Source organism: Musca domestica, unplaced genomic scaffold (assembly GCF_030504385.1).
Source record: "Musca domestica strain aabys unplaced genomic scaffold, Musca_domestica.polishedcontigs.V.1.1 7, whole genome shotgun sequence".
In the NCBI taxonomy this organism is placed as follows: domain Eukaryota; kingdom Metazoa; phylum Arthropoda; class Insecta; order Diptera; family Muscidae; genus Musca; species Musca domestica.
Genome location: NW_026712383.1, coordinates 4887946 through 4909892, shown reverse-complemented (window position 1 = coordinate 4909892; position 21947 = coordinate 4887946). Strand labels below are relative to the sequence as shown.

General features: G+C 32.2%; 1 protein-coding gene across 11 annotated transcripts in view; it reads right to left on the bottom strand.

Annotated features, from left to right (window-relative positions):
* Positions 1 to 12955: 12955 nt before the first annotated feature.
* Positions 12956 to 21947, bottom strand: part of LOC101887707 (sodium/potassium/calcium exchanger Nckx30C) — a 315709-nt gene continuing 306717 nt past the window's right edge. For all 11 annotated transcript variants that reach the window (XM_020039502.2, XM_020039501.2, XM_020039504.2 and 8 more), the window contains one exon: positions 12956 to 21923. In XM_020039502.2, coding sequence (XP_019895061.1) covers positions 21683 to 21923 — 241 coding nt within the window. In that variant the 3' untranslated portion in view covers positions 12956 to 21682. The remainder of the gene's footprint in view (positions 21924 to 21947) is intronic.

The following is a 21947-nucleotide window of genomic DNA, read 5'->3' as shown; positions in this document are numbered from 1 at the left end:
TAGCCCGACGTCAGGGAAGTGGACGGGAAAAAACAGCAACATCAGCAGAAATGGTTCGAAAAGTATTGATCGAAACCTTCGTCGCAGTGACCGGAAAATGGCTCGTGAGCTGAACATATCGCAATATTCCATTTGCAATATTCAAATATTGTAAAATGAGCTCGGGGTAAAGCCATTGAAATTCATAAAAGTTCAAGAACTTACACCAACAGAAAGAAAATAAACTAAAAAGAGCTAAAGAATTGCTTGGCTTGGCCATAAGTGGTGAACTGCCGAATTTGGTTTTCTCCCATGAGAAAACATTCGTTGCCCAGCAGTTTGTAAACAAACAAAATGACCGTGTTTACTTGCCAAAGAGGTCAGCTGAAGATGTGCACCTTCGGTTGGCCACCAGAACTCAAGCGCCGCTCATGGTGATGGTGTGGGCTGCCATAATCGACCGTGGTATCAGAATAAATGCCGAATATTATCGCGAAAATATTCTATAGGGTGTATTAAATCTTTGGACACGCAAACATTTTGTCCGCAGCCCTTGGACATTCCAACAGGACTCAGCACCATCGCCCTCATCGTGCCACCCAAAAATGGTTACAAAAGGAGGTTCCTCGCTTCATTTCAAGCGCACAATGGCCACCGAAATCTTCGAATACCAATATGTTGGACTATTGTATCTAGAGTATTTTGATAAGCAAGGTTGGTACTAAAAAATACCAAAGTGTCGATTACCTCAAGCAATCGCTTCGCCGGCAATGGGTCAAAATACCGCAGAGCGACATTCGGGAAGCGTGTTACGGTTTCATTGGCCGTTTGAAGGCGATAATTCGTGCCAAAAGTGACCAATTCGAACAAATCTAAATTTATTCTAAAATTTGATGCTATTTCCGACATTTTTTGCTTTTATTCAATAAATTAAAAAAAAAAAATGTAAAAATTATGGCATTTGACTTTGTTGCAGTTTTTTTTATCTCACCATGTATAAATGCACCCATTGGTTTACAATTTTCCGGTGGGAAAAATATTTATATGTTTGACATGTCAGGGTTGCCAACTCCCTGGATAAGGCGTAAAAAGTTTCAAATCCAGACAATTTAAAAATAATAAAAATTGATGGCGTAAAAAGATCTAGTGTGACTTTTTTCAGTTTTATGATTTTTGACTAACAAAGGTATCCGGAGGACTGTACAAATATGGCTTCAACAAAGTGTATATTATTTTGTCATTTATTTTTGGAATATCAACTTGCAGTAAACATATTATATTGGTGTGCATCCCCATGCCATCTCCACTCTGATGGTGAAGGAGAAATTTTCAAAATGTTTTTTCTGGGATTTTATTCAATTTTTTTTTATTTTCATAAGTTGTTGTATGCTTGTATATCGTTTTGTCTTGGGGGTTAATTTGTTTCAAAAATTGTTTTTAATTAGTGCTTCTTGATTAGTTTTTTTTTGTTTTTCGAGAAAATAATAATAGTAAATATTTATTGCTCTATAATTTATCGTTTCATTTTTGCTCTTTGCTTATTTATATATTTGCCATGATGATAATCTTTTTTATTTTTTTTTATTTCTCAATTGGTTTATGTAAAAAAGTAACAAACGTTGTTTTGTTTTTTTAAATTATTTTCTTTTCTATTTGTATATATTTATTCTTTTTTTACTTATTTACATATTTTGTTTATATAATTATTGCCCTTTTCTCTTGACGCATGATGTTTCGGTATTTGATCTCTTTATAAAAATAATAATAAAGTCAAGGTATTAAAAAACAAAACTGTAAAGAAAAAATAACAAATTATAGTTATTAAATATTTGCGGCTGCTTATATTACAATTTTATCGTTGTCTACATTAATAAATATGTATATTTTTTAAATTAGGTTATTTAATGAACTAGAAGAGGATTACACCTCCTTATCAATTTCATTATAGAGACATAATGCATTTTTTTTGAACAATTAAACGCCAGAGGTTAGTGCATTTCTGATTTTATTTTAAAGCATACTCTCAAAATATGTTACAGGAGCAACGTGGTGCGACCTTTCAAAATAAGGACCGGGCGGATGTCGTTGACCTCATCCTCACCAATAAAGATTAATCTCTGATACTACATTGGAACGTATTCTCTGAGTGTTCCTCATAGAAACCCAAGGAAAGTGCATCGGGACAGACTCTGCTATATCAAGACTATACCTTTTTGGGTGATGTGAACCTGTCCTCAGTTTTGGATATAGATAACTTTTTACCTATCAATATGGTGGTCCGAGTATTTAAGGTGCTAGCTTTTTCGTAAAATAACCAAGGAGCATTGGGTAAACTAACAAAATTGATTTAAGTCAACCAAAAACTCCTTCGTTATTTTACAAAGAAGCCAGCCGATGACTCAAGCCAGGAAAAAACCTTCTACGTATTTAATCCTTTTCCCAACTTAAGGAGGGAGAGAAGATGATTGTGTAATAGGACCAAAAAGCTCCAACAATGTACGGACTGAGATCGCCTTTAACAAGTACAATAGTGAGATCAAGAAAGCCATGCGTAAATCATGGGTCTGCCTCACTAAGTCATTAGCGAACGTCAACGACGCTGCTTAAGTCTATAAAATCCTTCCAAATGATCCTAATTTTGTAGAAAGTATAAAGCTGATCGTTGGCACGTAGTCTGATGCCGGTCTAGATACCTTTAATCTGTTAGCCAGCATTCACTTCCCAAACTGCACAACATCACCATGGCACAGCGGAGAAAATTAATCTGATTGATAGAATTACAAGCATTCCCAAATTAAGAAGGCGATAGATACTTTCAAACCCTTAAAATTACCTGGACCAGACGCTATAATTTCCGCCAAGCTTCGACGGCAATAGCTCGGAATCTGTGGGAAACATAAGGCCTGACAGCGTCTATCACACATTATGATACGAAGGAGGAAAGTCACCATCACTTGCATCCCCAAAACTGGAAAATCAGGTCATTCACTTGCAAAGGACTGCAGACCCGTTGGTCTCCCTTCCTTTCTATAAAAAAAACCTAAAATGGTTATATGACGTTAAGATCAGAACTCTCTTACTTCCGACTGCTATTAGCACTGCTCAATATGCCTATATGAAAGGCGGTGTTATGGTTGATAGTATTAAAAGCATATTCAAGGATCTGGAATAAACCTGGACAAAGATCGCGAGAAAATCTCTGCAAATAAGTTCACAACTAATGCAAGGACCTCTAGTTAAGTTATGAAGATGGACAAGCAGTAATGTACTAGGCCTTTACCCACCAAAAACAGAGTTCGTTCTCTTCACGACGGAACTTAAACGTCGTGTATTCTTACCACCAATGATAGATGGAGTAATGTTAACCAACTCCACAGCAGCCAAATATCTCGATACTTTTCTCCACCAACATTTTAATTGAAAGAGAAGTTTAACCGCACTCCACTCTTGCAAGAACTCATTAGGTAAAGCATGGTACAATGAAATAATGGTAACCTCATTTCAAATTAGCATTTCCCAAGCATGGTACAATGAAATAATGGTAACCTCATTTCAAATTAGCATTTCCCAGCCCTGCATTTTCTGTAATTTACCTTGTCAAATTTTAATGCATAAAAAACAGTTCCCACCTCTGATTTTGTGTGTACACAATGGATTTATGAATATAGTTTATGACAATGAGATTTTGTCAAATGCATAAATTAAAAAAAAAAAAAAATACATATGATTATATGACTTTACCTTCATAGTTCTACCATGAGGTAAAGGTTGGAGTCTTAAACCACATATAATCATGTGTGTATATGAGCCAATTGTTCGCCCTATGGAGCTCTAGTTTAGGCCAGTCATTTTACAGACGAGGCATCGATAAAGTCACTTCACTACTGATCACAGGTGCATTTCGAAGCACACCTCAGGTTGGACTAGATACCCTACCTTGCTTAAGTCCATGAAGTTTTCACGCAGAAAAATCGGTAGTCAGGTGTGCCCAATGACTCAGAGAACTCAAATAATGTCGTAGTTAATCCTTTGGACACTCTGCGGTCTTAGGTCATGTGAAATGTATAAGAGGCTAAGTCAACATAGTGACTACATATCATCACGGTTGAACTTCGGATCTCTTGACATTTATGTGCCAAAGCTGCCTATACTATACGGTTCTAATATTGAATGTGGGTAAGAGCACATAAAAAGCTGTTTTGACTGGCTTAAGTCATCGGCTGGCTTCTTCGTAGAGGAACAAAGGAGTTTTAGATTGACTTAGTTCGATTTTGGCCCTACGCTCCTTTTTTTGAAGAAGTCAGCCCGTGGCTTAAGCCAAAGAGGCGTTTAATGTATTCTACCCTTTAGTATTAGTAAATCCTGCACCTTTAGTAACGACTGAAGTGTATTTCAGACAGAAAGCTTTGCGATCAAAAAAGCCATAGATCTAATAGGCAAAAAGGTATAGTGGTGTTAACGGTCCAGTGACTATGCACGTCGATAGTTATGCGGGACAGAAGGCTTTTACAGTGTTGAAAAAGGTACTGTGTTGAAAAATGAAGGCTTTTACAGTGTTGAAAAATGTTGGGTTGTCTATCAAGATCCATTGGGTTGTGGTGGGTATCATAATAGGTCCCTGTAGTGAGAGAATAATGACTTCTAAATGGATTAGCGATAATGCTGATTACTGTAGTATCTGTCCGGGTGAGGAAGAAATTGAGACAATCGAGCGTTAACTCTGCCACTGTCCAACTTTCATCATCATCACCTTTAACCCAAATTGACCATCCTTTATATTGGTAATCTCGCTTTGTCTAAGAAATAATAACTAATTGATTTATTTTCGATTAACAATTTTTTTAAGAAATTAAAAAAAATCTGAATTTAAAACTACTTAAAAAGCAGTAAGTTCGGCTGGGCAGTAAGTTCGGCTGAACTTTGAATACCCTCCACCATTTGGAACGAATTTGGAAATTTTCGAAAAAGTAAAATCTGTTGAAAATTCTGTTAAAATCTTAAAATACCGAATATAGTCGTTATATTGGGGTCTATACGACGTGGACCTACATAAGCATTGCTTGTCATTGATCATTACCAAATAAACGGTGAATAATGTAGCTAAAATCATCAAAATACCGTATATAGGGAGGTACCGTTATATCGGAGCTATACGAAGACCTGGACTTGCATAGTGTCACAGACTGTAGCATCCATTACGAACTTCAAATGCGACATCTCAAACAATTTCGGTGAGTATTGTACCTACATTTGACCTGCATAAAATAATTTCTGTCACAGACTGTAGTTCCCATTACGAACTTTACATACGAAGTTTGAAACTACTCCGGCGAATAATGACGCTAAAATCATCAAAATACCGAACATAGGGAGGTACAGTTATATGGGGGCTATACGAAGACGTAGACCTGCATATACAATTTTCTGTCTAAGGCTGTAGCATGCATTTGGAACTTCAAATACCAAATTTGAAATAATTCAGGTTAATAATGTCACTAAAATCATCAAAATACCGAATATCGGGAGGTACCGTTATATAGAGGCTATATGAAAACGTGGACCTACATGACCCATTTACGAACTTAACCTGCCTACTGGCAAAATAATCATGTGTGCACAATTGTACCCCTCTATATCAATTCGATCGAAAGATAGCGTGATTACAACAGACAGACGGACATCGCTGATTGCATGACTTTACCTTCTTCATTTTACCATGGAAAAAAATTATGTTGGCTTATTTTTGATATTATTTTGATATTGATAAGCTGTTTATGCCAAGTTCTCATTGGCATGTGAATTGCGGTATGTCTAATAGAAACTGTCATTGCTATTATTTTCACTAGGATCATGTCACCTGAAATAAGTAATTATTTCTTGGATTTCTACACTCAAATTTATTGCGATTAGATATTTATCGGGTTAACCTGGATAAAGATTTGTATGTAAACGTACTATCATGGAAACATGGTAGAAGAATACAGGTGTCGCATCGACACAGTTGCTGGGACAATGAACTGTCAAACCGACTTTGATATTGAAAATCGTGAATGAAAAATTATTGAAATTTGTAAAAATTGTTGAAAAATACATATCATTACAACCTCCGATTTGCGTCGTATAAGAAAACATATAAAAATTGATTTTGTTTTGACAAATCACTTAAAAAATTTTGACATATCAATGTTGCCAAGCGTTGATGCATCTACCTATATTTTTCTACCATGTGATGAAAGGAGTCTTAAACATGCCCTACTCTCCCATCTTTAAGTGCGAACATATTTGTCTGGGTTAATTGACCAATCACAATAATGGCCATTTATGCGTGGGTAATTTATCGGTTAATCCGTTGTACTTAAAACCAAAAGATTTACACCTCAACGAAGTGTCAATTAAACAAAGTTCATTAAATAACCTCATATCTCTCAACCATTTTCTGTTTTCTAACATATGTGTATGTTTATAAAAATAATAACAACAATTGTACAACAAAGTATGTAATTTTTAACATTCAATCCATTTTTCTATTCCTATTTTTTGTTATTTCTTTGTCATTTTGCAAATTACAAACAATTTTCGGTATGTGTGGCTATAAACATTTTTTTCTTTAACCTTATTTTCTTTTATAAAGTATATTTTATTCGATTTTTCTGTTAAATATAAATTTCAAACTCTTATTTGCTAAAAGCGTATTTAATTACCTTATTTTTAATATATATCTGTAATGTCTTCAGTTATAAAGTAAATTTTATATTATATGATTTCTTTAACTTGGTTTTTTTTTTGTTTCTTGTTAATAAAACCAAAAAATAATATTGAACAACATAAAACATTATTCTTATTGACTATTTGGAATGTATATATTAAAAAAATAGGTGGGAAATTAAAATTATATTTTCATTTTGCTGTAATTATTTCCATATAATTTTAATTAAAAAATAAACCAAAGATTTAACAATGAAAAACATTTCTTTGCATTGCTAATGAAATATTGTTTTGGTTTTTGTTAAATATTATATTGTATATAAAATAAATCAAAATCCATAAATTAGTCTACATTTATTGTTAACTATGAATTCATTCATATTATTTTTTTCACAATTTATATAGTAAGTGTTTTTTTTTTTTTTGGTTTTGGTAAATATGATTTATATAAAGAATATATATTTAAAAAAACATGTAAAAATATTAAAAACGATAAAAATACAAACTAATGACTGATAACGGACGCAATGTTGAAAATACTTTTTACTCAGAAGCCATGGACGGAAAAGTCCCAAAGGTTCAAATGTAAATATATATTTATAGCGTGTTTACACAAACAATTTTTACCCAGACAACCGTGACAATTGGCCAATCACAATATAATTAACGTACGTTTTCCCAATTTAAAGTTATTGTGATTGGTTGAATATCTGATTTAATTGGCATAAACATTTGTATGTAAACGTACTTTAACTTCATTTAAAACATGTTTACACATAATAAATCAAGTTTATTTCACTTGTGTATTGTGTATATTTGACGTATACGTAAAGGAATTGACAGTTGAAATTCACTGGATTTATAATAAGTTTAAAGACTTTTACATTTTCTCCCGAGACTTTTCAGTCCATGACCATTGTTTCTTTTTATTTTTAATTTCTAATTAAATTTATGTTTTTTTCTTTTCTGGTTATTAATATATCAATGTACTATTAGCTAAAGCTTTTAAAGAATTTGTCTTATAGAATGTGTGTATGTGTGTGCGTTCAATGCATGTATATTTTTATAACGAAACAAAAACTTAAAATACTTGACACGTAATAGAAAAACTGAAAGGTTTACCATTCCTTTATTGTTTGTTAGCATTTCATGAAATATGGCAACATCACAATTCATTTTATTTTCATTTCCAGTGTCTTTCTTGGTTGGATAGGGGAAAAAAGAAATACTGGCTGGACCTGGAAAAAATTGTCATCAATATTAGCAAATTCAATGGAAACTACACTAATGGATTCAAACATACCTGGACAAGAACTGTCAGGAAGATGCACAAGAATTACTTCTAGGATAGAAATACATTTCGAAAGAAATCCGTAAATGCAGCTTATTGTAAGGGGTTAAATTCTGTCTGCAATATCATAGTCTAAAAAAAAAATTAGTTTAAAACATAAAGAGTCGATTAAGACCGACTTCGAAAAAAATATATATGTTATGCACCACTCCTTTTAGAACTTAATTTTAATTAAGACGCCTGCGTTACAAATTCTATCATTCCGGCTCAAAAAGACAAAAAGTCTTTAGATATAAAATCTCTACCAGGATTAACCCTGATAATTGAATAGTCACAATAAAGTTGACTACAGAAAACATACATAAAATAATGGTAGAAGAATACAGGTAGTCGAATCGACACAGCTGCTGAGGCAATGAACTGTCAAATCAATTTTGAAATTTTTGAATGAAAAATTATTCAAATTCGTTAAAATTGTTGAAAAATGCATATCATAAGAACCCTTCTTATAAAAATCTACTTATTTTGAAAAAAAAAAAATCATTTTAGAAAATTTGACATATCAATTTCCTAAGCGTTGATTCATCTACATGTGTTCTTCTAAGATACATAAAGTAATAATATTAAAATTGTTAAATAATTCATTTTCAACAATCTTTACAGATATTAATAATTTCTCATTCAAAATTAGTTTAACAGTTCATTGCCATAGCAGCTGCGTCGATGAGACTACCTTTATTCTTCTAACATCAGTACAGTTGACTGTACCATGATAATTAATTAAAAAAGAACAATTTTGAAATTGATTTTGAGAGGAATTATGTTAATAAAAGGCGTTTAAACTCATTTATTTATGTAATTTATTGTAACAACTTGCTAATGCGCGAGCCTAACACATCTTTCTTGCCACCTAGTTTTGACATTTTGCTAGCTTCTCGTTTCCGTACTATCTCGGGAAAGTAGTTCTACCAGGGCAAATTTACAAATGTTCTCTTATACAAGATTTATCTTGAAAAAAGTACGGAATGAAAAGAACTGTTTATTACATTTATGTGCGAATTTTGAATGGCACAATCAGCAGTTACTGGATTTATCAAAACACTTATGTGATTGAAATCACGGTAGGAAAAATTAACAAACAGTAAGCAAAACATAAACAAATTTTGAAATGTCGTTTATTTCGGTCGCTAATAGTGCATACAGAAATAGAACTTCACAAGATCGGATTAAACCTTTTGTTCATACTCGAAACTTGCAAAACGAAAAACGATTTATTTGTTCCACAGCATATTTTTTTTTACTTATTGGATAGATGTAATAATCGGGCTAATAGTACGTTTATATATATGAGGGTTAACCCACTGGATTTGGATTTAAATTGTCATATCCATTACTTTTACTTCAAATAAATCCTCTCAAAGAAGGTTAACCCTACAAAAAGTTCTAACGTAAACATGGCATAAGAGTTACCCCACTGGATCTAATAAACCCAGTCGGATAATCTTCAGTAGTATAAATGTTCTATAATAGGGTTTTGTAAATCCTCTTCATAGCTATTCGTTCTGCTTTCATGACCTGTTCAGTGGGTTTTGCTTGTTCCTTTCTACAAGATGGAACTAGTTCACCTTAATTAATTTTTTTTTTAATTTTTTTTAGTTAAAGAAACTCCAAATGAAAAATGAATGTTGAAATAAAATGAAAAAGAAAGAAAGAGGTTTTGCCCACATTATTTTACACAATTTATAATTACGAAAATTGTATTATCTGCTGAATGACAGAACTTCATAACGAACCATTGAACTAATGAAAGCCCTTATTCACTTAAATGAACTATCCACTAAAGGAAGGTGAAAATACAATGCTGTCGGGTCAAAATACAAAATCTTGACCTGGGATAAACGTGATTATTGGCCATTCAACCAATTCTATTGTGATTTCATTCTCAAGGTTTATCCAGACAAAGACTTGTATGTAAACCCTTGATACTCAAAACAGTACGCATGGTAGAAGAATATAGGTAGTCCCATCGACTCAGCTACTGGGTCAATGAACTCTCAAACCAACTTTTGGAATTGATGATTTTGAATGAAAATGTTTCAAATATGTAAAAATTATTTAAAAACTGTATATTTTAACAACCTCCGATAGGTGTCGTATAAACATATAAAAACCGACTTATTTAAAAAAAAATTGACAATGTTCCCAAGCGTTGATGCAACTAACTGTATTATTCTACCATGACAGTACGTGAGCTTTGATGTCTCTTAAGTTCGTTCTCTTCAGCTCCTTGTTAGAACTACGAGAAATGGAAAAAAGTCATAATTTTCTTAAGTTTTTGTAATTAAAATTTATTTCAGAATTCATTTGATTAATTTATGTTTTTAATGATTAAAATAAAAAGAAAACACAGCAACAACTTTTTAGAAATATTTACGAGAATTTAACACTTTCTCACCGGTTGTCTCTATAAAAGAGATATATAGAGAGATGTGAGAGCACTACTTTGCCTAGAAACTAGCGAAAAGGCCGTTTTGCTCTTTTTTTCATTTCATTTTTTTCATTAAAGCTGAGCAAAGTCATATATAGAGATTGTTTAAGAGAAAATAAAAATTGTAATTTTTATTATATTTTAATATTTTCTCAACTTTTTTAAACATGTGCGTTGTCTAAAATGTATGCTGATGTTAATAACTCAACGAATTAAATGAATAATTCGTAGAAATTGTTTGGTTGCTTAGCAAAATCAAAGTCTGACAACCATGCTGCAAATCTTTTCGCGCCGTTTTGCTCTTTTTTTCATTAAAGCTGAGCAAAGTCATATAAAGAGATTGTTTAAGAGAAAATAAAAATTGTAATGTTTATAATATTTTAATATTTTTCAACGTTTTTAAACATGGGCGTTGTCTAAAATGTATGCTGATGTTAATAACTCAACGAATTAAATGAATAATTCGTAGAAATTGTTTGGTTGCTTAGCAAAAATTAAAAGAAATGGTCTGCGTGCGCTAGAATACTTTTTTGCTATGTTTTTTCGGGTGAATTATGTGAATTCACTTGCGACTTGGGGTTGCTCCTCCGCGACGCATTTAAACTAAATCCGGTAATTAAAATATTGAAAGCACGTTTACATTGTTGCAAATTGTTACAGACACACACTGTTAATGCAAAAGAGAGCGATTTTACAGAATAATTTTGACAGTTCTTTCACTGCGAGTTTACAAATTCTTGCTGGACAAGTTTCTTGTTGCAATCACTTGAAACTCTTCTTCTTCTCCTTCTGGTGATTTATATTTGGACAAGCAATTTAAAAACAGCTCTAATTTGGAAATCGCAAGCGTATTTTTTGGTCCATTTTTAATATCTGCATGATTAATTCTGTTTATGATGCACTAAATGTTTTGTTTTGAGAAATCAGCTGATTGCTTGCAAGTTTTTGCAGGGATTCTGTCTGTTTGTTTTTCAAACTACCTTGCTCTACCAGAAAGAAATTGCTCTGGATAATTCCTGCAGGAAAAGTAACCAGACACACCTATGGTTGGATAAATCCGGAATAGGAAAACTAACAGTACGTTTACATATAAAAGGGTTAACTCACTGGATTTGGATTAAAATTGTCATATCCATTACTTATACTTCAAATAAATCCTTTTAAAGTAGGTTAACCCTACAAAAAGTTCTAACATAAACATTAATATAAATTATTGTTAATCCTATACCTCTCAATTCACAGGTGTAAAGTATAGTTGAATAATAGAACGTTTAGGTTGAAAGAGATTTAGGAAATCACATGGCAAAATCATGGCACAATTAAATTTAGCTTATTTCAAAAACATAATACCCAGCTCTAAATTTTTTATTTCAAATTTAACTGATTTTCATCTCTGATTTGTGTATGTAAAATGGATTAATAAATAATAAACATTTTGAAAATAAGATGTTGTCAAATGTAAAATTTTGAAAAAAAAAAATGAAAACTTTACCTTTTAAATTTTACCAGGGGCAGAATAAGTAAATTAAAATCGGGCTAAAGGTGAGAGTACATAAACAGCTTGAAGTCTTCGCATGGCATATTTTGTAACATATCATAAATGGATGCCAGAGTCGCACTCAAATTCTTCCGTCGTTTCCCTTCATAATTTGACGTTATAAAGAGAATAGTCTCCAATAGGAAAATGATTCTTATAATTTGATTTTCCCTGATAAATAGTTTGACTCAGGCGCGAATGTTAACTAATTTCAATTTATTCAATTTTCAAGAGAATTTGATTAGAATGTAAACAAACAATTTTTTTCTTTTCAATCTTAAATAATACATATACCCATAGTTGTATTTGACAAGCTCGAACACTGACTGAAACAGAGTTGCCTCTGAATTCTTGATGTGAAACTACCTTTCTAATTTCGCTCTTGGCGAATTTAAATTGTCAATTCCATTGCATATTCCTCAAAACAACATGCCCTAACTCGTTTTTAAAGTTTTCAACCCTAATAAAATTACCAATTTTGATTTATGAACTTATTCATCTTCAATGCTGGCCAATTAATTTGGACTGTTGCCAAATTTCGAATTGCTGTCAGGAAAAGCTAGTTGAAAAAAGAAAACTTTAAAATAGAGAGCTAAGAAAGCAAACAGTTTGAATGTCATAGAAATAGCGGTAGTTAGCACTTGAAGAAAATGTGGTGGTAGTAGTAGTAGTAGAAGTAGAATTAAAGAGAACAGAGAAATACATAGGAGTGGTGGTAGTGGTGATGAAAATAAAATTAAATGCGTTTGTTGTTGTTTTTTGGTTTGTATATATCATTAAATTTTTATTAGTATTATAATTATTCATTTTTTTGGTAATAAATGTTTCTTTTTTAGTTTTATTAATTTTTATATATGAACTTGGACTAATTTATCAACAATTTCTTATGCAATTTTTCAACGGTTTAAAACTCTAAAACTCCATAACAATTTTTTTATATTAATTATACTTATAAGTTGTTGTTTTTTTGGTTTTAATTTAGATATATAAGTTTTTTGGTTTTTAATAATTTTTTTATGTAATTTTGTTTTTTTTCTTGTTCTTGTTCTACTTAAAGCATTACCATTTTTTGTTTGTTTTGTTGTTGTTTTTTTACTTTCATTCCTTATAGTTGTTTATATTAATAATATTATTCAAAGAGGGGGGAGGGGAAAAAAGTAATAGTTGTTTTTGTTTGGTTTCATAGTGAGTTAATTTTTGTTTTTTTTTTCTCTTAGTTGTTTTATAAAATGAAAAACATAATATGTTAACAAATTTTATATATATTATTTTTGGTTTTGGTTTATATATAAGAATTTTGGTTTTATGTTTATATAAATATTAACAGGAAAAAAGTATGCTGTGTTATATTTTGGTAATTTATATTTCTCATTATCAAGTTAATAATTTTTTTCAGAAGATTCTTTTTTTTTGGTTTTAGAGGAGCAAAAAGGATATGTTTTAAAAATGTGTGAGTTTTTTTGTTGTTGTTGTCGTTATTATTATTTTAATGTTATATGTATGTTTAAATGTTTTAAATTTTGTAATTTTAGTTGTTGTTTAGTTGTTTTTTTTCTTTGGTAAGTATTAGTATTATAATGATGTTTTGTTAATAATTAATATGTATGATTAGGTTATGTTGATGTTGTTTGTGTATTTGTATTATTTAATATTATTATTATTCGTTGGAAGATTATGCTTTATGATTTGAAAGGATGACGTAAAAATGAAAAAGAAAATAATGACACAACTAACCCAGGGTTTACAAACGACAAGACAAAGGAAAATGGTTTGTCTGAATGACGTAGTCGTCCAGACATATCCAAACCCAGTCATAAATTAATAAATGAAAATTAAAGAATTTTAGTTTTTTATCTCTTAGGGGTTTAATTGTTATCCTCCTATTTGTATATAAAGTCAAAATTTGTTCATCTTTTTGCATTTGAAAAATACCCAAGAGTAAGGAAACAGTCGGTCCAGTATGAAGTAGTAAAATACAACTATGTTTCAAGATAAACTCCTGCTAAACAGCAACTTTGTAAATAAAAGATTTGCCTTTTCATTTCCGACGTTTAAGTGTATTTACATACAAAGCTTTATCGGGGCTAACTATGTAAAACATACATAAAATTTGTTGTGACTGATCAAATGTCATGGTTAATCGAGTTGGGCCGGTGATCAGAATTATTAATCAGAACGATTACATAATATGGAGTAGAATTGAGCGCTGGTCTTGTTTTCTAATGAAAAAATATAGTTGAAATCGACACAACGTATTATAATTCTATTTCTGCGTTGAAGTTAAGAAGAATTGCAATTTAGTTGTCACCATACTCGAAAAGGTTGCCTAACAATGATAGAATAATTTAAACCTTTGGGACATATGAATTGTAATTTTTAACAACCGCTCCCATCTCCAAAAATGTTTTGGCCCATATTATTAGTGGTTTGAACGCCATACTTTCAGGTTGAAATACATGGTAGAAGAATATAGGTAGTCGCATTGTAACAACTGTTGGGACAATGAACTGTCAAACCAATTTTGAAATTTAAAATTCATAATGAAAAATTACTTAAATTGGTAAAAATTGTTGAAAAATGCATATCATAACAACCTCCGATTGGTGTCGTATAGGGATGCTTATACAAATCTACTTATTTTTGAAAAAAAAACCTTTTTAAATATTTTACATATCAATGTTCCTATGCGTTGATGCATCTACCTATATTCTTGTACCATGTTGAAAAATTTAAAAAAACTAGGGAAATGTAGGTCGACTTTCGATTAATCGATTTTTGGCGTTGGAAAGCTTAAAAGTAAAATTTCACTTTTGCTTTCGGAACACTCTCAGTGAATTAACTGTCAAAATTGTTCTATCAAATCACTCTCTTTTGCAGATCTTTTGTGTTAACAGACTAGACTTCCAGTAACAATTTGCAACAATTGTTACAAATTTTACGGTAACCAGACACACCTAATAATGTAAATTTTGGGGACATATGAATCGTAATTTTTAACGTCCACTACCCTCTCCAAAAAGGTTATGACTCATATTAGACAAAATGTAGTAATTTGGTTTGGATATAAATATTATGAAAAGTAGGGAAACGTAGGCCGACTTTCGATTAATTGACTTTTGGCGTTAGAACTCTTAAAAGTAGAAGTTCACTTTTACTTGTGGTAAAAAGAATGTAAACTCGATCTTTTGTGATGTAAAGATTATTGGTGGAACTACACATGAAATTATTTTAAACCGAAATAGATTTTAGTTGGAAAGTCAAAATCTAATTGTATCATTGAAAAAACCTAAGAGTTCAGTTAAAGGAAGAGTTCAGTTAAAGGAAGGCAAAAAATGATGTAAAAATCGAAATTGTATCCTTGAGAGATTGAAAAAAAATACTGAAAAGTTCAGTTAGAAGACAACAAAGTCGGTTTTTGTTTTCGACTACGTTACCTCTTTTCCGTAAGCTTTATGGCTTTTATACAAAATTTATAATCCCACTGAATTCAACTGGAAGAATAGAGGTAGTCGCATCGATACAGCTGCGGGGACAATGAACGGCCAAAGCAATTTTGGAATGGTAATTGTTGAATAAAAAATTATTCAAATTTGTAAAAATGGTTAAGAAATGCATATCATAACAACCTCCGATTGGCGTCGTATAGGAAAACATATACAAATTCACTTATTTTTCAAGAAACATACACAATTTTTGATATATCAATGTTTCCAAGCGTTGATGCATCTACCTGTATTCTTCTACCATGTGGCAATTCTATTGCGTACATGTCAAGTGACCTCTCATGGTAAAATAATATAGGTCAAACCAATTTTGGAATTTTGAATGAAAAATTATTTAAATTTGCAAAAATTGTTGAAAAACGCGGATTATAATAACCTCCGAATGAGGTCGTATAGGAAAACATATATATAAATCTACTTATATTTGAAAAAACATTTAAAATTTTTTTGACATATCAATGTTCCCAAGAGTTGATGCATCTACCTGTATTTTTCTACCATGTGACCTCTACTGGATTTAAGATTGTACAGTTGATAACTGTAATGTAAACAGGGCATAAGAAGCCGTAATGTGAACTTGTGTCGTTAAAAGTCTATAGGTGAGTATACATAAGCTGCTTGAAGTTTTTGCATGGCACATTTTGTGACATATCGTAAAGATAATTGGCATTAATATGACTAGCTGGCATGCCAAGTTTCTTATGTACCCTCACCTTAAAGGGTACAATAAATCAAAGCTTTAATCGTGACTTCGGCGTAAAAATACAACACTATTGCAATTTGTTACATCGTTGCAACAGCCTTGTAGCTGACAACAGCGTTGTATTTTCAGGCCGAAGTCACGATTTAAGCTTTCATTAGTTTCAGCCTTAACAGTGTCATTAAATAAACATTTTCAAATAAAAAAATTGAAAAAAAATCTTTTCTTTAAATGTAATGTAAGTATACTTTACATGTTTTTGTTTAGTGAATTATTAGTTTTAGTTTGATCTTAAGTAGTAGTAATACGTATGTATCTCATATTATTTGGTTTTAGCTTAAAAGAATTGTGTTTTTTCTTGGTTTGTTAATTATTTATGTATATAGTACGTTGTAGTTGTTAAGTTTTTTTTTGTTATTGATGTATTTTGGGTTTTGTTTTGAAGAGTTTAGTTTTGTGGTGTGAATTTATTATAAATATTTGTTTTGTTTAGTTAGTATTAATTGTTTTCTTTGTTATATTTACTTGTTTTTTGTTACTGTTATTATTTGTTGATGTAAATTATTGCTTTCATATAATTCATTTCTGTTTAGTTTTTTTTTATTAAATTATACTGATGTCTTTGGTTATTATTTTTAATTTTTTTTCTTGGTTTGTTATTAATTGTTAAATGCCTATGTTCTTTTTTATGGTTTATTTTGTTTTCGTTTTAATGTTATAAGAAATTTATCTATTTGTTTTTGTTATTTAATTTAGCTGTGTTTGGTATTGAAATTTGTTTGTTTAATGCCCTTCTCTTAATTTTGTTAATTATATTGTGTGTGTGTCTGTCATGTTTGTACAACTTTTTTCCTCTTTTATTGCTCTTTATGTGGATATAACTCTTCTCTTGAATAAACGAGTTAAAGATCTCTGATTTCTTTGAAGATGCTCTTCGTATGTCCCACATTTTTTGTTAAGAGATTGAGAATCTCTACTCTTCCACATCGCTCTTTAGATTTGTTGTTAGGAGTGCACGAAAGAGTTTTAGAGAACAACATTTGTTTTTGAAGGAAGAGAGTCTTTGAGTTAGAGATAGTTAGAGACACAGAGTTGTTTTGACAAAGTCTAGGAGAAATAAAAAACATAAATGATTTAGGTAAAGCTTTAAGTCGTAATTGTTTTTATTTTTCTGGGTTGATTGATTGGTGAGATTTCTTATTATGTTTTTTTGTTTGTTTTTTCTTTAATAGCTTTCTTCGAGTATTATAATTCGTTTTGCTGCTTTTTTGGAGTTTTTCTTTGGTTTGAACTTATAAAGCTAAGATTATATAAGTTTTTTATATATAAGAGAAATAGAGAAAGAGAGATTTAGAGAAAAGTCATTGTAGAGATATGGAAAACATAACAAAGCAACTTAAGTTTAACATTTTTTGTAGTTATAAGTTAAAATAGTTATTTTTTTTTCTAATATGTGTAAGATATTTTCCCCGCAGATAGTTTTTGCAAAAATATGATGAAAAGAAAAATAATCATAATATGATTTGAAGTAACATAGTATTTTAGAAAAGAAAATTTAGTTAAAAAATTATATTTAAAAAATTAAATGAATTTTAAAAAAATGGTTTTTAGGTTACGAAATCGTGTCTAAGAATCCATAACCTTTTCCGGATTATTGACTATGATAGAATTTTAAAAGCAGAAACATTAAAATGTTGTGCCATTTGAAATTATTTACCCAGTTTAACTGTGATAATTGACCAATCACAATAAATTGAACATATGTATGTTTTCCATAGTCAGAATTATTATTCGTCAATTACGGCAATTAACCCTTATCTGGGTTTGTATTTGCACCACCCAGATCTCAGTTGTACCATAACTGCTTTGGTTTATTGCGGCACCTCTCGTTCTTAAGCTGCATTGGGAGGCAGATTATCTCCGAGTATGGTATTCACTCTGTATTCTGCTAGAATTGCTGTGATTGCGTCAGAGTGAGTACTAATTCTTGCTTGATAGACCTTTTGGTTTAGAGGTCTCTCTTATATCTCTTCAGATCATTCTCTAGATAGTCCTGTTGATTTAGAAGCTCTTTCTTATATCTCTTCACCTCTTTCTTTGGTCATGAAGGTCTTTATCTACTTGCCTGGGCGGAGGTTGCCACCAGATGGTGATTGGGATGTTTGTGTTTATAACACATATGACATTGACAGGATTTTATTATACTGCCCCAACGGTAAGACCTTAGCTTCCTCACGTAGATGGTCAATGCGTGTCATGGTCTGACGTTGGAGGACCAGACTGGGTCCGCACAGCCTACCACAGACCGTCGAGTTGTAAGAGGACAACAAGTTTTCTTGATCGGCTGAGAGACTTGAAAACCTGGTTCCTACTTCTAAGCTTGTCGTACATAGGAAGGGTATGCGCGGACAACTAAAGAAGACTGACGAATGTGATCCCTAAGACCTTGGGGTAATTGGTGGTTGGGATTATCTCTGCTATTCATATGGTGAAAAAAGCGGCTGTCGATTCGTGCAGGATATTTTCATATTCCTCGAAATGAAAAAGGCGTTAAGATCGACTAAGTAATGATTCAACCTATCGCAGATGTCATCAATAATGAGTCCCGACGCCACGAGCGCACAATCACACAAACACACACAACCGCGTGCGTCAACTCAATGCCGTCTGGAGGGTATGTAAAACCATTCCGGAGATATCACCCTACCTTGGGGAACTCCCTGTTTAACTCTACGGATATTCGAATACCTGAAATAAAACCTGATTTCCCAGCAGAGGATTGACAAATGAGTTTCGTTCTACTAACCATAAATCCCAGAGCCAGCAAACTAATTCTGGAGGTAAACAGATTAGTTGGCGAGCATATGCGCATAAAGTGGCTAGAACATCTGAAGTACAACAACATCAGTACAGGATCCAGTAAATTGTAGGCAACGGTCGGACATTAGTCTCATTCAACGGCAAATGTCGTAACCTAGCAATTCATTTATTAGGCTCAGATCATCCCACATTATCGTCGTCATTAACTGGCCACCCGACTTCATAGACTCGGAACACCGTACTTTCCTTAACCATGGAAAAGCTTATTGACAAGAATTTAGAGGGTATACAGATCGCCGCTTCAGAGGACTATCCAATCAATACGCTCTTTATGTGTCAGATAGGTGTTTCCGGGACATAATACAAAGCTGCTGCCGCTCGTTATATACCTGCTGGTCATATACCTGAAATAGCACCTAATTTACCAGCAGAGGCAGCGGGGCTAGTAAATGAGCGAAATGAGTTTCGATGTACTAATCCTAATAATCCCAGAGTCTGGGAACTAATTCTGAAAGTAAACATGTTAGTTGGCGCGCATAAGCAAAAAAGTGGCTAGAACATCTGAAGTACTACACAATCAGTACCGGATCGAGTAAATTGTGGGCAACGGTTAAGGTGCTCTCGAACCAAGAAAAAAAGATTGATCGGACAACAGTCTCATTTAAATGCGTAGAAGTGATAGATGCAATGAGGTGCCGAGTTATTTTAAGGGCCATTTTGAGAGCACCCCGAGAGTGACAGGGCTAAGAAAAGAATCCTAGGCCTTGTACGAATTCTCCCAGCCGAGGAGGTACCACCCCAAGAAGATGTTGATGGAAGTTGTTGTACGTGTCATCAGAAGCGCAAAGTCACCCAAAACCCTTGGTTTCTGACGGAATCTCTATGGTGATCCGATGAGATGCGTGAGTTATTTTAACTGACAATTTATAGAGAACCCCAAAACAGTGCTAAGAGGGGGATCGTACACCGTGTACGAACTCTCCCAGTCGAGGAAGTACCATTTCCATCTTACGTTGGAAGATGTTGCACTTGTCATCTGAACTGCAAAGTCATCCAAAATGCTTTTTCCTGGCGGAATCTCTATGGTGCTGTTGAAGCAACTGAATGAATCAGCTTTTGATTATCCAACCAAACACCTTAACCTGTTGTTAGCTACCCTAATCATTCCCGATGCTTGTAAAATGGGCAGGGTGGTCCACTTCCGAAGCCAGGTTAGGACGCCAGCAAAAGAGATTCATACAGGCCGATATCATTTTTGTCGGCAGTAGCAAAGATGCTCGAGGCACTACTCCCTCCCCAGCATAAGAGAGTGTTTTCCAGTAGCTGATCACCAAAACGGATTCCGGAATTTTCATAGCTCAACAAGAGCTTTATACACCATTTCCACACATACAGAACAGTTATGGTGGCACTTGATTTATGAAAAGCTTTTGATACTGTCAATCACGCCATACTGTTTTAGGACATTGTGCACACCGCCCTCCGGGCAAGTTTGAAACGTTGACTTGTCAGCTACTCACAATCGCAGGTTTTTCGTGGTGATTTACACGACCTGTTTAATGGATCTTATAGCGAGTTCATACGAGATTCTTATCGGATTAATCCCAATAATAAATTTAACGAATATTTTCCTTGTAAAATTTACAATGATTGTTTAATTAAAAGGATTAATCCGGATACAGATTAGTATGTAAATATACTTTAAGATTCAGAAAAGTCCGTCAAGAGAGAGAGAGAGAGTGGGAGTACAGTATTCGTTAAAAAGAGATAGAAATTGAAGAAAAAATAAAGACATTTTGAGAAGACGGTATCGTTAAAGAACTAGAATTGGAAACTAAAAGTATAAAAGAACAATTATTATTTGTTTAACTTTCTTAAAGAATATATAAAAGGCTCTAAAAAGTGGTTAACAAATAAAAATCAATAATATAAACAATTATAACAATTTCTCTTCTTGTGGTAATATTTTTTTTTTTTGGTTTTCAATTTTAATGAGCACTTTAGCGTTGTAAATAACGCATTTTCTTATATACTTTTTTGTTAGTTTTGTCTTGTTTTCTTTACTTATCTTTTTTTGTAGTTTTTGGTAATTAATATATCATTAAATAATTTCTTTTATCTAAATGTTGTTTTTCTGCTTTTTATCCTTATTTGGTTTTGTGTTGCTAAAGTACAATACATTCTTTCCGATTTTTTTTCAAGGGGAATTGTTTTTTTTTTGTTGTTGTTCTTGTTTGGATTTTCTTTTTTTTTTAGCTTGTTACGAGTTCGTCGTTATCCATCTTATATATTGATTTTAATTTAGCTAAGATTTTGTTTTCGAATTTTGTTGTTGTTTGTTGTGGTTGTTCTTGTTTAATAAATTTCCTTAATAAACTTACTTAAAAATTATTAACAATTTTCTTATCATATATACTTTTGGTTTTTGTTTAGTTTCTTAATTGTTTTATGTTCTCTTATATATCTTGTGTTTTGTTTTTAATTTTGTATATAAAGTTGTTGTTGTTGTTGCTTGGTTATTTTGTTGTTATTTTTTTCTGTTTTTATTTTTTCTTCTTCTTTTTCATTTATTTGGAAATGTTCCTTTCTGTTTTTTTTCTTTTGTGGTTATTTGTTTGGTTTGTCTTCCTGTCATTCTGCTCCATCTGCTGTTGACATTTTACACTGGACATGTTATTACATCGTATTCAAACATTAACGAAACGGCAACAAAAACAAAATATAACAAAAACATTGTAAAACCTAAACCTTTGTTCATGCGCCAATGGAAGCAGGCAATTGACATAACGACAAATAGCAACATCATAAACAATATCGTTATGGAACACACCATGCCCACCGAGTTCACTTCGACCGGTGCATCGTAAATAATGCCATAGAGTAGCCAAGGAATAGGTAAACTGTAAGAAAAAAACAGAAGGGGG